General features: G+C 35.2%; 1 protein-coding gene across 1 annotated transcript; it reads left to right on the top strand.

Annotated features, from left to right (window-relative positions):
• Positions 1-9,476: 9,476 nt before the first annotated feature.
• LOC130459074 (probable GTP-binding protein OBGM, mitochondrial) lies at positions 9,477-13,489 on the top strand. Its single transcript, XM_056839782.1, has 5 exons — positions 9,477-10,057; positions 11,551-11,653; positions 12,666-12,914; positions 13,152-13,214; positions 13,313-13,489. The coding sequence occupies exons 3-5, from the start codon at positions 12,837-12,839 to the stop codon at positions 13,487-13,489; spliced, it is 318 nt and encodes a 105-aa protein (XP_056695760.1). The 5' UTR covers positions 9,477-10,057; positions 11,551-11,653; positions 12,666-12,836.
• The last annotated feature ends 2,481 nt before the right edge of the window (positions 13,490-15,970 follow it).

Below are 15,970 nucleotides of genomic sequence, written 5' to 3'. Positions count from 1 at the left end.
ACAAAAGTAGTATTAGTGGTAAGGTTCAGAAGTTTGTAGCCTTTTTGAGAGAAAGGATACCCTAGGAAAACACATGGCACACCTCTGAAATTGAACTTATCACTAATTATGCTAGGGTTAGAAGCAAGAGCTAAACAGCCAAATACTTTCAAATGATTATAAGCAGGAATAGTTTGATACAATACCTCATGAGGTGACTTGTTGTTCAATAGAGGAATGGGAATCTTGTTTGTAATGTGAACTGCAGTTTGAACACAGTCCCCCGGAACTGAAGGGGCAAACCAGCTTGAAATCTAAGAGCTCTCCCCATTTCAAGAATGTTCCTGTGTTTTCTTTCCACCCTTCCATTTTGTTGTGGTCTTCCCACACAGGATGTCTGATGTGTAATTCCCAATTCAGAGAAGAAAGGTCTGCATTGTTTATCATCAAACTCCAGTGCATTGTCTGATCTGACCTTCTTTACAGTCACATTGAATTGATTTTTTACCATTTTTACAAATCCTCTCAAGGCTTCATAGGCATCTGATTTCAACTTGAGTAGGTGAATCCAAGTTGTTCTTCAATAATCATCCACAACAGTGAGAAAGTATCTGTATCCACCTCTTGTGCACACCTTGTAAGGGCCCCAAGTATCAATGTGAATCAACTCAAATGGTTCACTGGCTCTTGATTTGCTGGCACTGAATGGGAGTTTGGTGAATTTTGCCAGTGGACATGGCACACACACATCAGTGCTGTCAGTTTTAACCCTTTCAACCCATGGATCTGGTTGATCTTTGTGAGTGGGGCATGTCCTAGTTTGTGATGCCATAGAGTGGTGTCATTCATGGGTTTGGTATCCCTTATTGTGGTGGGAACAATAAGATCTCCAGAGGTTGTCATGGCTGTTTTTCTGCTTGCTGTTGTTTTTGCTTGATACACACATTTAGTGATGAGCTCTACTGTTAGGTTATGATACATATGATATTACATAAATCATGCGGAAACAACCATTAACCCAGGAATACATATTATTTACACATAATCATATAGCATAATTTAGATGCATACTCTTTGTTGCGTGCCCTCCCTAGCTGCGCCCGAACCGAGCAAGAACAAGTCTTTAGGACTCCAAGTGTCGTCCCTCCGTAGATAGTCCACAGCACGTCCGGATCCGCCTTAAGATTGACCAACTAGAATCGCCCTTAAGGTACTAGAATTTTCGGCACTTTTGAGCAAGATGTGTGACTGAATTTTTCTCTCAAAAACTCACTTTGAATACTTGAAAACTCTTTATAAATTGTGAACCCATGCCACATATTTATAGGGGTATGGAAAGGGAATTGGAATCCTATTCAGATACAAATTAATTAAACCTAAAAATGCGTTCTTCATTGCCACTCTATTTATAGGGGTATGCTGGCTTGATGTTTCCGGAATTATTTTCCGATTCCGATAATATTTCCGATTCTGACAATATTTCCGTTTCCGGCAATATTTCCGATTCTGGCAATATTTCCATTTCCGATAATATTTTCCGATACGTACCATGTTTCCGTTTCCGGCAACATCTACGACTTGGATAATATTTATATTTCCGATACGATCCATATTTCCGTTTCCGGTAATATCATCGTTTCCGGAGTATTCATTTCTTGCCTGTGACGATCTCAGCTCCCACTGAAACCAAGATCCGTCGATTCCGAATATTCATAGATGGAGTATTTAATGCCATTAAATACTTGATCCGTTTACGTACTATTTGTGTGACCCTACGGGTTCAGTCAAGAGTAAGCTGTGGATTAATATCATTAATTCCACTTGAACTGAAGCGGGCCTCTAGCTAGGCATTCAGCTCACTTGATCTCACTGAATTATTAACTTGTTAATTAATACTGAACCGCATTTATTAGACTTATCATAGAATGCATACTTGGACCAAGGGCATTATTTCCTTCAGTCTCCCACTTGTCCTTAGGGACAAGTGTGCATTTCCTAATTCCTTTGTCACTCGATGCTTGCTCTTGAACATAAGGTAAGAGTTGTCATCCTTATTATGTCCAGAGGTGTTCCTCGGTTTCAGAGTTCAACTGATCAAATAAACAGATAATCATAGCCTATGATTCATCCGAGCACGGCCATGCATTTCACAGTTTCTAGCTCTCCGAGTGGCCTTGTACAACTTTTAAGCATCTCATCCCGATTTATGGGAGGACAATCCCAATCTTGCGATCTTGAGATTAGACTTCGTTTGATAGGTGATTACCTGAGCGTTGCCTTTATAGCCTCCTTTTACGGTGCGACGGTTGGTCAACGTCAAAGCAACCAGTTCTCAAACAAGTAATCTCAAATCACTCAGGTATTGAGGATTTAGTGTCTAATAATTTAATGAAATTTACTTATGACAGATTTTCATCTCTTACAGTAAAGTTTCATAGGTCTTGTCCGATACTAGTCTTCCCAAAGTAAGTATCTATGCAAATGATTATGACATTGCCATGTTCACATAGTTCAAGAAACAGAACTACTAGTCATCTTGCATTCTAATCGTCTAACGTTTTCTATGCGTCCAATTTTATAGAAAACTCCGACCAGGGACCATTTTCAACTTTTGACATTCAAGTTCACTTGATAGACATTTCTTAGTCACAGGACTGGTCCTGACAGTCTATCTTGAATATATCGTCAAATTGAAGGGACTCATCATTTAATACTAAACCAAGATTAAATGGAATATGAAAATACATTTCATATATGATAAATGTTCAACCCCAATGTTTTACAACCATGGGCCTCAAACCCATCTTCTAAAACAGTTCATGGAATTCAAAGCTATGCTTGATTTCTAGTGCTACAATGTGAGTGTTGCTTCTCACTTGTTGCATAGGTTTAGTTATCATGCTTTGCCAATCTTAATATCCTTTTCATCGAATGTTCTTCGAGATATGATGATAAGATCTTTTCGAGTTTGTTTATTATGTGATCTAGTCTTTCTTACTTCGATGGTGGTTTTACTCATTTTGCAATGAAGAACCATCAAGTTAGCAGACGTTTTTCTTGCTTCAAGAGTGGTTCTACGCATTTTTCAATGAAGAACCATCAAGCCAGCAGATAGGTGATCTACCCAAGTCCAGTGAAGAACTTTAAACAACCCTGTTTTATTGCTTCTTAGGCAATAATTACTTTTACTTCAACTGTATAGGTTGCTAGTGATGCTTTGTTTGGATTTACCTATCCAAGCATTTCATAGATATGTGGAAGACTCTCCAACTATATCTTAGAACATAGAAATTATTATTTTAATTTCCCACGCAACAACTCATGGTCTCCAACCCATGTTGCCATTTCAAAACACGATGCTCTATAGCTCGTCCTTATCAATGGTTAACTCCAAAGGGTCTTGCTTGATCCTTTGCCAGTGTTTATGCGTGTAGCATCAATATTTAGCATATCTTTATTTCCTTGAATCAAGAACTATTCCTATGTACCTTTTCAAGTACCATAAGTATTCTTGATCTTAATCTAGTTGATCTTTACTTAGATCAATAGAGATTGGTATATGTTCGTCATGCCTAAAGTCATACGATACGTTTTTGGCGATCCTCATATTATATCATACATGATAAATTCTTTTGCAGAATAATTCCCAATTGAATTCTATTCATGTAACTTTAGCTTATCTAGTTTCAGTAGATACTAAATTCAGCTAAATTCTTTGACATATAATATAGGTTAAGAATCTCATTTAGACTCTTTGATGTTTAACTTAGTAAATGCTTATACATAGTTCAAACATCCTTTACTTAGATTTATTCACATGGGTCGAATATCTCCAATGGAGACTTTCGTGTTTGATTTAGTAAATGCCATTACTTAATCCAAAACAATATCATAAGATCTTTGTAAATAGATCTTAATACCCAGTATGTACTAAGTTTCGCCATGGTCCATCATTGATGAATAATCTCAAATCTAAGTCATTAGCATTTGAATGTTATTTTACAATAGAGAGATATGTGTGTGATACACATAGAACCAATTAAGTTTTTATATACTCCCACTAAACTTCTTATACATCTATAAGAATCATGTATATTTTATGAAACTAAAATGCTTATTAGCTTTACTTAAAATACAGTTCCAATTCCCAATTGCTTGCTTAAATCTGTACTTAGATTTTATAAGCTAGCTTTCCTTTTCAAGCATTTATTTGGATCCACAAATTCTATGACATATCATGTACATATTATATTCCAACATTTGATTGAGGAATACGTTTTGTCATCCAATTGCCATATGTACCAATATGCAATCATTGCTTGAATTATAGACTTAAGCATTACGATTTTGCATGAGGTTTCAACACAATCCATGCCATGAATTTGCTTGTAACCTTTAGCAATTAATCTAGCTTTGTGTGTGAACACAATTCCATGTTTGATGGTTTTTATCCTTAAAACAAACTTGCAACCAATAGGTGTGAAACTATTCTTGCAAATCAACAAAATTTCATTTTTGTCATCAAAACATTGAGTATGTTTTATGGCCTCTAACCATTTAAAATATTTGAGTCTATATATGGCCTCTAACCATTTTAGGGAATCTGGGTTTCGTCATAGCTTTCTTACAAGTCACAAACTCATTAATCTACATGATAATAGTTTGACTGCAAGTTGTAGGTTTCTTCACTATCTAATAGAAGAATTGCATAGTTTTCAGTGACCTGAACTCCATGTTTCTTCACTATAGAAGAATCTCATAGTTTCAGTGATTTGAACTATATTCCTACTTGGGTATAGAACATCAAACAACAGAATATCAATAGCCACTTGAAAGTCCTTTGAATATTCTGTTCTCCTTGAAGCACTTGTAAAGTCTTCTAAGAGATGTCTATTCTTTAAAGCCACTTCTAAAGTCCTTAAAGAATAAGTTCGGGTTTTCTGAAGCACTTCGAAAAGCCTCTGGAATGTCCGTTTATGTTTGTTGTTCGCCTCGAAGACTTTCGAGGTCTATTTTCTCCCACTTGTCATTTTGGAAACGAATCTCCAAAAGGACATTATTTCGAGCAAACAAACATTATGTTCTCAAAAATTCGTGGTAGAAACAATACCCTTGTGTCTCATTTGAATAAATCACAATGAAACATATATCTAGACTTGGGCCTTAGTTTGTTGAATAACAAACACTAAGCTCCCACTGAGTTTAGCAACTCTTTAGATATATATAATTGAAAAGATATCCTGAAATTACTTTTCAATAGCTTTGACGAATTTGGTTTAGTTTGGTGGTAGTTGAGCATTTTGTTTTAGAAATTATAGGAAAAGTCTTTATGATTCATCATTGATCGAATCAAGTACTAATTGACTTCGATTATTCCAACTACGATATGCCATATCTTATGGACCTAGATTGTGAAATTACAACACACAATCATTGATGATCATATTTGGTCTCAAGTAATCATCAACATGATCTAACCTAGATCTTTATGATTTCTTGCCAAGTGGATTTTATACTTCCGAATCTTTGAACTAGTCAAACAGATTCAAACTTATATCACTTTGAGTAAATAAACCTATATTCACTCAAATCCATGTGAAATAATAAAGTCATAAAATATTTCTTTAGCTTTGAACTCTATTGTCTAGGCGTTCTAACAATAGTTCATATTCTTTGTCACTTTCAACAAGTAAGACTAGTCGTCTTAAATTGATCTAGAAATCAATGAATTTTCAAAAGTCCATCAAAATAGAGCTTTTGAATGTTAACTTGTTGATATGGTCTAAGCAACAATGCCAAAGATTTAGTGGAACTCAAATCAAGGGGTTGATTTGAACCTAGTAAAGTTCTTTAAAGAGTTGTTTGTTTTAATCAAGCATATTGACTCAACCTGTAATTGACCATTTCATTCAAATAAACAAACAAACATTGTTTTTGTTTTTCTTGAATGTGAGTCTTTCTGTGTTTGAAAACAGAAATTTAGGTATGTTGATTATGGAACAAAATAGCCATTAAGTTCCAGCCTTTTAAAGGACTTAAAACAAACTAGATGACCCTACAACTAATGTAGCATTGCCATGCTTCATTTCCCACTTGTAGGTCATTAGTGTATCCTAGCTTCCATTGTTTGAGTTATTACCGAAGTAAGAACCTCAAGCGGTATATGATACCAAGGAAGTTTGATTGCTAGGTCACTTCTCTTTAAACATAAACTTAAGGTAGAAACGGAATCGTAAATTCTTTCATTTGTTCCTCGTTTTCCTATTTCTTGTACCCTTTCTTATAGTCTTAAGAATTGAATTCTTTAGTGTTGACTTTTATACTTTGCTAGACATGTCCAATGTCACCAACAAGGTTCTTTCCATTTAATTTATGTTGAACATTCTGTTTCAACTAGATGATCTTACCAGAAGCTTCTAAAGGTCTCTAAGCATCGATCTATTCGAATGTCTAGGGACTAGACTCATTCGAGAATTAAATGGACAAAGATATTAGGTTGTTAACCATTGGTAAAGCTGAGCGTATTAAACTCAATGCTTTATGATCTCAAAACTACATTGTATTTTGAATTCACAAGCACCAATTGGTTTGCCATTCGATTTTGATATTCGAAAACAACCATAAAAGTCGCTATAAGAAACGTACATTTTAAATTGCTCACTTTCTCTCATTTCCGTGAATCGTTCTTGGATTCACTACCAATCGAGGAAATTTACTGTTACCTTTCTAAAAGGATTTACTGCAGTGCAAGATATTTAATTATAAACAATAATTAAAACATACATTGAAGCATGCAAAGTCTAAACATTTATCATGAGTAATAACTTGAAAATTAAAGCAATCATGCAATTAAAGCAATCATGCTCATTTTATTCGAGTTTATTGTTCCGGCAGGTGTGAATAAAATGATTCCAAGATCCTAAAATCATTGAAGAACTAAGCACAGTTTGTCGACTTAATCCTAAAACATCTTAGGTAAGCAAAAGCCTTTTGCTAATAGTCTAGAAACTACTCTTGGTTGATAGGTACGTCTAAGAACTTATTAGGTAAACCTATCGATTTTGCCACGACATAAAAGGACTCCTTACTTATATCGTTGAGTTTCACCAAAACTAACATGTACTCACAATTATTTGTGTACCTTGCCCCTTTAGGACCAATAAGTAACACCTCGCTGAGCGAAAACTATTACTAGATTGATGTAAAGGATATCCAAGCAAGTGTATATTTTGGCATGGCACCTTATAACTCAATTTTTAAGTTTGGAACTTAAGGCTCTTACTATGTTGGTTAGATTTTAAGTGAACTAAAATCCTTAATCATGCAACATAATCAAGCTTTTGATCTCATGCATTTTAAGACATATTTAAAAGCAATAAATAACTTAAACATGCATAAGATAAATGTGATCTAGTATGGCCCGACTTCATCTTGAAGCTTTAACTTCAAAGTCCGTCTTGAAAATCTCCGTGGGAGGCACCATTTTCTTCAAATAGGATAAGCTATAACTAATTACAACTATTTGATGGTACGCAGACCATATTTGAATTGAAAAATAACTTTGGTACTTTAGACCAATTACATTCAAATCAATGGTACGCAGACCATATTTTCTATCCTATTTGGGCCATACTAGTCACTTCATAACCTGCAAAACAGTACATATACAATATATACCATTCACCCATTCATTATCATGAATGGCCCACATAGCTGGTTAGTAAAACACATTATGCATCACGTAAACATTTGCAGCAATTAATCAAGGTCACCAATAATCTACCAATTATTCAGTCCTTATTAATTCTAATCAAGTTGTTTTAACCTTAAGGATTTGTAGACCTAATCAAGAGTTTTATGACTAAAAGGGCTCCCACTTAAACCAATAAATTCATATGCTTTACTAATTTTAAACATAAAATGTATTTCAAGTCTAACCGGAAACATACAAATTTAATTAAAATTTAAAGCTCATATAAATTTATAATTGAATCCAAAAAGTTTAATTTAATTTCAGTCGTATTTAAATTAATTCATGATTTTAATTTTAGTAAAATAATTAGAATAAATAAAATTTATTATAATTACAATATTCAAAATTAAAATCCAAGAAAATAATTTAAATTATTAATTTTAAAATTAATTAAAATTACGTAAACTGAAAATTTCAAATTAAACATTCAAAACGATCTAATCGTAACGCAAACACCCTACGCATTGCACGCCCATAGGCCGCACGCACACAGCCATTGCTGGCCATGTGCGCGCAGCCCATGCGCTCGTCGCATAGCTGCTGCTTCTACCCTTCGCAAGCCATCGCACGAGTTGGTGCTCGCTGCGCGCGCGCCAGCGCTCGTCGCACGCGAGCCATCGCTCGCTGTGCGCGCTCGCCAGCGCTCGCTGCACGCGCTCCATCGCTCGCTGCGCGCGCTCCATCCCTCGCTGTGCGCGCGACATCGCTCGCTGTGCGCGCGAGCAACGCTGGGCGCAGCGCTCGTGGCACGCGAGCTTGCGCTCGCTGCGCGCGAGGCTGCGCGCTCTTGCGCGAGGCAGTGCGCGTTGTGGCGCAGCTCGCTTGCTGCCCACACGCGACTGCCGTGCCTTGCCTTCGCCCATGCCCATTCGTCCATAGCTCGTGGCCCACGACACAAGGCAGGGCTGCTGGCTTGTGCTCGTGCACCATGCCCTTGCTCATTGCATTCGTGCCGCACGGGCGACGAGCTCCCTTGCTCGTCGTCGCATGCCCGCACTATACAACACCCCTTAAGGGCAACACGAAGCGTCCATTGCTTTGTGCGTGCAAGTTATATGAACGAATCGCATAAAAATTTAAAATTCATATTTAAAATTAATGACAAATTAATAAATTAATATTAATTTCATAATTTTAGGGCGAAAAATCGAAAATTTATTATTCAATTGATTTCCGATTATCATGGATTCAAGCCTAGGTCATAAAAATTTAAAATTTATCATAAATTTACAATTTTTATGGTGGTTTTTAATCATAGGTTTCTAATTAAATTATAATTAATTATGAAAATCAAATTAATTCTAAATTATTCTAATTTTCAACTAATTAATCATAATTACAAATTAGATTGCATAATTAACAAGGCTAGGCATTCAAACTTGTTAAACATATACAGTAGGTCAAACAAAAATTCAAGATTTATCAACAAGAATCGCAAATATTTAATTTAACATCTTAAATTTACGAAATTTTGCATTCGAAAAACTAAAACCTTCGAAAAGTCATAGTTAGGCTTCGAATTTGAGAATTCTGGGTTCGGCAGAAAAATATTGTTTTTGTCAAAATTTTAGAATGCCTTTTACATGCGGAATTGACACAAAAATCACTCGATTTGGATGAGTAACGAAGAAACTGCCGAAAAACTGCGTACGTATAATTAAATAAACGCAATTTGCAATTAATTAACAATTACGAAAATTAATCACCCCTTTTAATTCTTGCAAATTTGTAATATTCACTACTACAAAAATGGGCAAAGAGACCCTTAGCAAAAGACCCGTTGATCGACATAACGGGTCTTTTTAATATGAGAGATCTAATATTATATATAACGGGTCTCTTATGAGTTAAAGGGCCCACTTAAAATTAGAGGGAAAAATAAAGAGACCCGTCATCTGAATTAATGGGTCTCTAATGTATAAAAAAGGTCCTTTTTTTACGTGAAAAAAAAATGAAAAACACCAGAGACCCTTGATTTAACAAAATGGGTCTCTTATATATCATATGTCCCACCTCCCATACAAATTAAAGTAAAATAATAATTAAAAAAAAAAAAGTAAAATGCGGAAAGACCCGTCGTTTAATCCAACGGGTCTCCACTTTCATTCGTTTGCCCCCCAAACCTTCGCTAAACTGCTAAACCAAAATTCACCCTATTGTGTTTGCCTCTTTCTTCTTCCTTAGATTCAAGAGCTAGGTTTCAGGAAAGACAACCATTGGCGAACTCATGGACGAACTCACCACCACCGGCGAATTGCACTACCACCGGAGAACTACCGTACCATCGGCGACCTCACCATCGTTGCTAGCGAACTACAAATTTAGGTTTTTTTTTTCTCAACACTCTCTTCATTCTCTTATTCTCTTTAATTTTATTTTTTGAATTTCTGAATACCTTGTGGGTTTATTCGATTTTCGATTTCAATTTGTAATTTCTGCTACAAGATTGGGGTTTTTTTCTTCTGAATTTTTCAACTTCAATTTCTCCTACGAAGTTGGGTTTTCCCCCCCTGAATTTGTGAAATTTCAATTCCTGAAATTTTGTGTTTAAATGTTCATGTAATTGCAACTGTGGGTTAGGATTTTTCCAGTTTCACGGGAAAATATGATTTCCACCTTGTCATGTTTACATACTTGTTCTACACGGGGACATTTTGATCAGCAATATGTTTCTGGGAAAATGCTTTTGTTGTACAGACTGCAGAATGCTTGTTCTGTTCCTCTTCTCCTTTTCCCAGTAAGATTAAAAAAAAGAGTCGAATGAGAAAGAGTATTGCAGTTGATAGACTGAATAAGTTCTTATGTTTTCTCCAAATTACATTATCTATTGTATTTTCCCTTTGAAAAACAATAATATGGCTTCAACATGTGTAAACCTAGATTAATTGTATGATTCTATTACGGTAAGAAAACATACTCGTCTTTTATCTTTTAGGAAAAAAAGCATAGAGCTCGGGGTTGAGAGTTTCAGCATAGAGCCCTGTCTTCCTTCTTTTCTTTTCTTTTTTTTACAACATTGACCTTTGTTGATTTTAATTTGTCTTCTTCGACCTGATCTGATAGTCTATTGTTGTGGCAGTGGCCAATAATATGTGTTCATTGTTGAGATGCAATTCCATGTCCATTTTGATCTAATTGGTTCAAATGTGTTGTATGATTTGAGTTTAGTTGTTTGCTACTGTGTTTTTCTGTTGAAATGTGCCAGGAAGAAATTTTGGCATTGCTAAGTTCAAACACTGTCATTCCCTTAAAAAAAAAAAGTTCGAACACTGTCTTTGAAGTTCAGTTAAACCTTTTCTTGTGTCTATTTTTCAGCTGTTGTCAGATCAAAGTTTTGTTCTTTGGCATTCTGTTTATGTAATTTTGCATTTTATGACTTTTTCCGATTGTAATCTATCATATGGACTCTGTACTGACAAGCATATACATGTGACACAGTGAGGCTATCTTCTTTTCTCATCCTTTCCCCTGGAGTTATCTTCTTTTTTGGCTCATTATGAAAATGAAAATATAACTTGAAATATGTATGATTGAGATGTGGGGACAAGTGTAGGTTAATACCATTGGATCTGTTTTAATTTCCTTGGTTGCTGCTTACTGTTATGAGTAGTCGATAGTAGATCTGCTATGTGTTTGTATTCTGGAAGTGTTTCCGTTGTTGCTGCATTATAGGCAGTCGATAATAACACTGCTACGTATTTGTGTTCCCATTGTTGCTTCTTACTAATATAGGCAGTTGATAGTCTCTCTGCTATGTGTTTGTTTTCCGTTTTCATGGTTGCTTGATATATAACTTATATTTTTCCTATCATACTCAGGTTACTTCAATAGAAAAGGCTGAATATGAGAAAATCTTAAAAGGCGCTGACAACAGAAGATAGTACCAATCTGTCTCGTTCGGCAAAAGGCTACAATCATAAGGTAGTTTCTTGTTGTTTGAGAAACTTGCAGATTGTTTCTTTTACTTATCTAAGAAGAATTGGCTGCCAATAAGGGTGATTAGCGTGTGATGTGTGGCTAGAGTAGTGCCTGCTTTAGATGGATGTAATGTAGATGAATGTGGTGATAGGCTTTTCGACGTTGAGTCGTTGACAAAGTATAAAATTCTTCCCTTCAGTGTGCATTTCACTGATCTATAAACCCCTCTTAGCTGAGTTAATTGGTGATATAATTCTATTTGTTATATGCATATGAAATTGAATTTAAATGAACAAGCTCAGGAGGTCCATTCCTGTGTTTCAAAACTTGTTAAAATATAAGATTTGCTATATATTTATGTTGTGAGTTGTGACGTTTAAGTGTAAGAAGATCCTAAAATGAAATTTAGCTTAAGAAAGAACATCTTTACCTGATGTTGTTGTTTGTTGATTTAGCTTGCTTAGGAGTTAATTGCATGAATAGGTTTTTGAGGACTAATGTGTCCAGTGGCAAAAAGCTTGGAGGAATCTGTGGAATAATGCAAGGCTTAGCTCTAGTAGTTAAATCGTATGATATTTAACTGTCTTATGTGCTTCGTGTTTCTTTTCCACATATAAGCTGCTTGTTGGATTCTCAGATCATATTTAAAATAGTATTGTTATCTTTATTCTTATGTTCTTGTTTGCGCTTTGCTGTAAATTTGAATCATTTGGAGATGAGTACTGCTTGGAGGCTTTCCTAGATTGAAAACAGAGCTTGCTCGATGTATTTCCCTATTATGTTTGAAATTCTTTTTCCTTTTCTATGTCAAATGTATTTTTCTCAAGGTTTTTGTTTTTCTTCCGGATGCTCAATACTTCATATGAAGTATATCGCAAGGATACCAACAGGGACTTGTTTAATTTATTCATTCACATATAACATGAAGCACTACATCATTATATTATGGCTATGAAGAAACTCTCTCAGGCTCAGATTTCATATTGAGTTTGTTTTGTTGTTAGGATCCTTTCAGTTTGCTGGTATTGCTAGTTTCTTGAATCCAATCATCCATTTTACCTATCAAGGTGTGATTTCTTTAACTAGCTTAGGTGAGCAAAATCTTCTGACCTTCGTTCTCCTCTTTCATTCTAATTTACTATAATTTTATTTCAAGAGCGTAGAATGGCTGACCGGTTTAGATTGCATGTTAAGGGAGGTGACAGTGGAAGTGGGAATGGAAGTTTGTGACGTAGTTGAACTGATCGGTATGGCAAGCCTGATGGTGGGTTTGACTCTAACTTGATTTCAGAATGATTAGTGATTTCACTTTTAATGGTGATCACCTTCTAATAGGAATCATAGTTTTACCGATAACACAATCTATATTCCCCTTATTTTACAGGTGAAAAGGCGGTGATGTGATTAACATCGTATTCTATGTATCTGCTATTGCTGTATTTTAGGTCATGGAACAATTAATTCATTCATTATAGATGATATCCTTGTGGCTAATTTGCAGAATGGACGATGGGGTGGGCATGGTACTTCAAAGAATAAGATCGGCAGCCGTGGAGAAGACAAGGTTATAATATTTTAGCCCTTTAGTTATTGGTCATAGTTGTTTATTAGTATTTGTATGTTTGGTGTTGGTTGATTGATTGCTCAAGTCTTGTTTCACAGGTTGTGCAAGTTCCTGTTTCTACTGCTATCTATTTTGTGGAGAGTGAAATCCCTTCAATAGTGGAGAAGTCATCTTCTGTGATTCACCCTTGGGATCTTCCAGGTATTTTTACTTCTGATCTCCTTGCATCTGATCAGCTATCCACTTTTAGTTTGTGGGAGCCGGATATGGATTAGGTTGAGGAAAAGTGTTTAAACCAACAACAATTTAGTGAGATCATCATGCATCATTAGATCTGATACAATGTAAGCTCCTGATAAGAGAAGGTTTTTTCTCACTTGTTTAAGTGAATTGCATCTGCAGCATGGTACACTTCACATACTTGATTCCTTTCCCTTCATCTTCTTGTAAGAATGTCCATTCTTTGTGATGTGTGGTAAACACCATACCTCATCATCCAAAGACGTATTTTCTTTCTTTTGATAAGCTGAATGAGCAAATTAACTTACTCAGCAGCTACAAAGGATACAGAAGACAAGACGAGACACCAAATCCAAGTAAACACAAAGACAAGACACCAAATTTTGCTCCCTTCCAAACACATAAAGGTGAGATACACTTACACTCACCACGACGTTCTTTCACCTCGAAAGCTTCACTTATTCTCTCGCTTATTATTTTGTCGTCCAGTTTATGTGTTGGTTTTATCTGCTCACTGAATACTTTGTAGTCAAAACCCAAAGACTTGTCTATTTTGTTCTCATCTCATCCCTTTACAATCTTATATAGAGACCAATCTTAAGCTATATACTATAATCCAAGATTTCAGCATAACATATTTTCTTATCATAGGTTTATTTTAATACCCTATTGCAATTTTTTTGTGTTTTAAATAATGTACTTTGTATTCATATTATTTTTTAGTGTTTGATAAGTTTGAATTATAAAATTCTTCTATTCCACTTCCTCTCCTCACTTGCGCTATCTCTGGTGTTTCTTCTTCTTCTTCTTCTTCTTCTTATATCAGTAGTCCGACTTCATTGCACTAAACAGTATTTTGTCAAATTTGACTAAGTTTGCGCTTGTAGCTAGCTTCTAATCACTTAATTAATGGTTTAACTCAATTTTCTATTAAACTGTGTTAGCTCAATGCGCAATATATGATTAAGATTATTATCAGACTGTAAAAATTATATATTTGATATAGTTCGGAGAATTTCTTTCTTTTCAAACAAATACTAACTATGCATTTGCTTAAATAATAGTACTAATTATTTTTACTTATTTACAGTTTTCTCAAGAAACTTATTCATCGGAAAATGTGGATGAGGTTAGAGACGTGTGGGTCGAGTATTTTCTCAAGCAAGATGAAGACGAAGACGAAGAAAACAAAGATGTTGGTATGGAAATAACTCCATGAGTTTCGATTCCAGTTATTGGTAAATTGGTGTGAATGATTAGATTTTAGAACCTTTTGTTTTACGTTTTTGGAAATTATGATGTCAAGCTTTTACGTTTATGGAAACTACAGTTAATGTAAAACTTTTGCGTTTTGAACATTATTTATTGGAAATATATTTTTGGTAATAATATGGATTATTATGGAATTGTTAATGAATTAATACGAAATGGTATAGCAGCAGGTGTAAGTTACAAGTTTAACACGACTTCTGAATGCAGCAGGTGTAAACACGTTTAACAGCAGGTTTAAAGTTTAATAGCATCAGGTTTAAGTAAACTACAGGTTTATACCTGCTATTATCTAATGTGTTTTTAAAAAATATAAATGAAAAAAGACCCGTTATGTATAAAAAGAGCTCTCTAGTTATAATACTAAAAAATTTCAAAGAGACCCCATATCTGAGATATGGGGTCTTAATTTCGTGAATAAAAAAATTAAAGAAATTCAAAGAGACCCCCTATCTTACCTATGGGGTCTGAATATTTTTAACAAAAAGATCCCATATCTCTAAAAAGGGGTCTCTTTCCCCTCTAAAATATTTTTGACAAACTTTATATAAGAGACCCCTTTTCTTACGTAAGGGGTCTCTAGCTTTTAACAAACAGACCCCCTCTAGGAGAGGGGGTCTCTTTTAAAAAGAGACCCCCCCATCTAGAGACCCCCTTTAAGGAGGTCTCTTCGGCTATTTTGGACGGGTCTCTTTGCCCATTTTTGTAGTAGTGATTTAACCATGTTCATGCAATTTAGATTATGAAAATAATAAGGGGCTCGTGATACCACTGTTAGGTTATGATACATATGATATTACATAAATCATGCGGAAACAACCATTAACCCAGGAATACATATTATTTACACATAATCATATAGCATAATTTAGATGCATACTCTTTGTTGCGTGCCCTCCCTAGCTGCGCCCAAACCGAGCAAGAACAAGTCTTTAGGACTCCAAGTGTCGTCCCTCCGTAGATAGTCCACAGCACGTCCGGATCCGCCTTAAGATTGACCAACTAGAATCGCCCTTAAGGTACTAGAATTTTCGGCACTTTTGAGCAAGATGTGTGACTGAATTTTTCTCTCAAAAACTCACTTTGAATACTTGAAAACTCGTTATAAATTGTGAACCCAGGCCACATATTTATAGGGGTATGGAAAGGGAATTGGAATCCTATTCAGATACAAATTAATTAAACCTAGAATCCTACAAGAACTCTAATTAATTAATTTATCAAATAGAATTAGGAATTTAATCATT

Source organism: Spinacia oleracea, chromosome 3 (genome assembly GCF_020520425.1).
Source record: "Spinacia oleracea cultivar Varoflay chromosome 3, BTI_SOV_V1, whole genome shotgun sequence".
Classification (NCBI taxonomy): Eukaryota; Viridiplantae; Streptophyta; class Magnoliopsida; order Caryophyllales; family Amaranthaceae; genus Spinacia; species Spinacia oleracea.
Note: the sequence above shows the minus strand (reverse complement) of the source record. Positions and strands in the feature narration are given on the sequence as shown.

What these genes read in the sequence shown, in the direction of transcription:
- LOC130459074 (XM_056839782.1), top strand. Translation starts at nt 12,837, where the DNA reads ATGTTAAGGGAGGTGACAGTGGAAGTGGGAATGGAAGTTTGTGACGTA. An exon ending in TCGGTATGGCAAGCCTGATG is followed by an intron (nt 12,915 to 13,151) that starts GTGGGTTTGACT and finishes GCTAATTTGCAG; the next exon opens with AATGGACGATGGGGTGGGCA. An exon ending in GCAGCCGTGGAGAAGACAAG is followed by an intron (nt 13,215 to 13,312) that starts GTTATAATATTT and finishes CTTGTTTCACAG; the next exon opens with GTTGTGCAAGTTCCTGTTTC.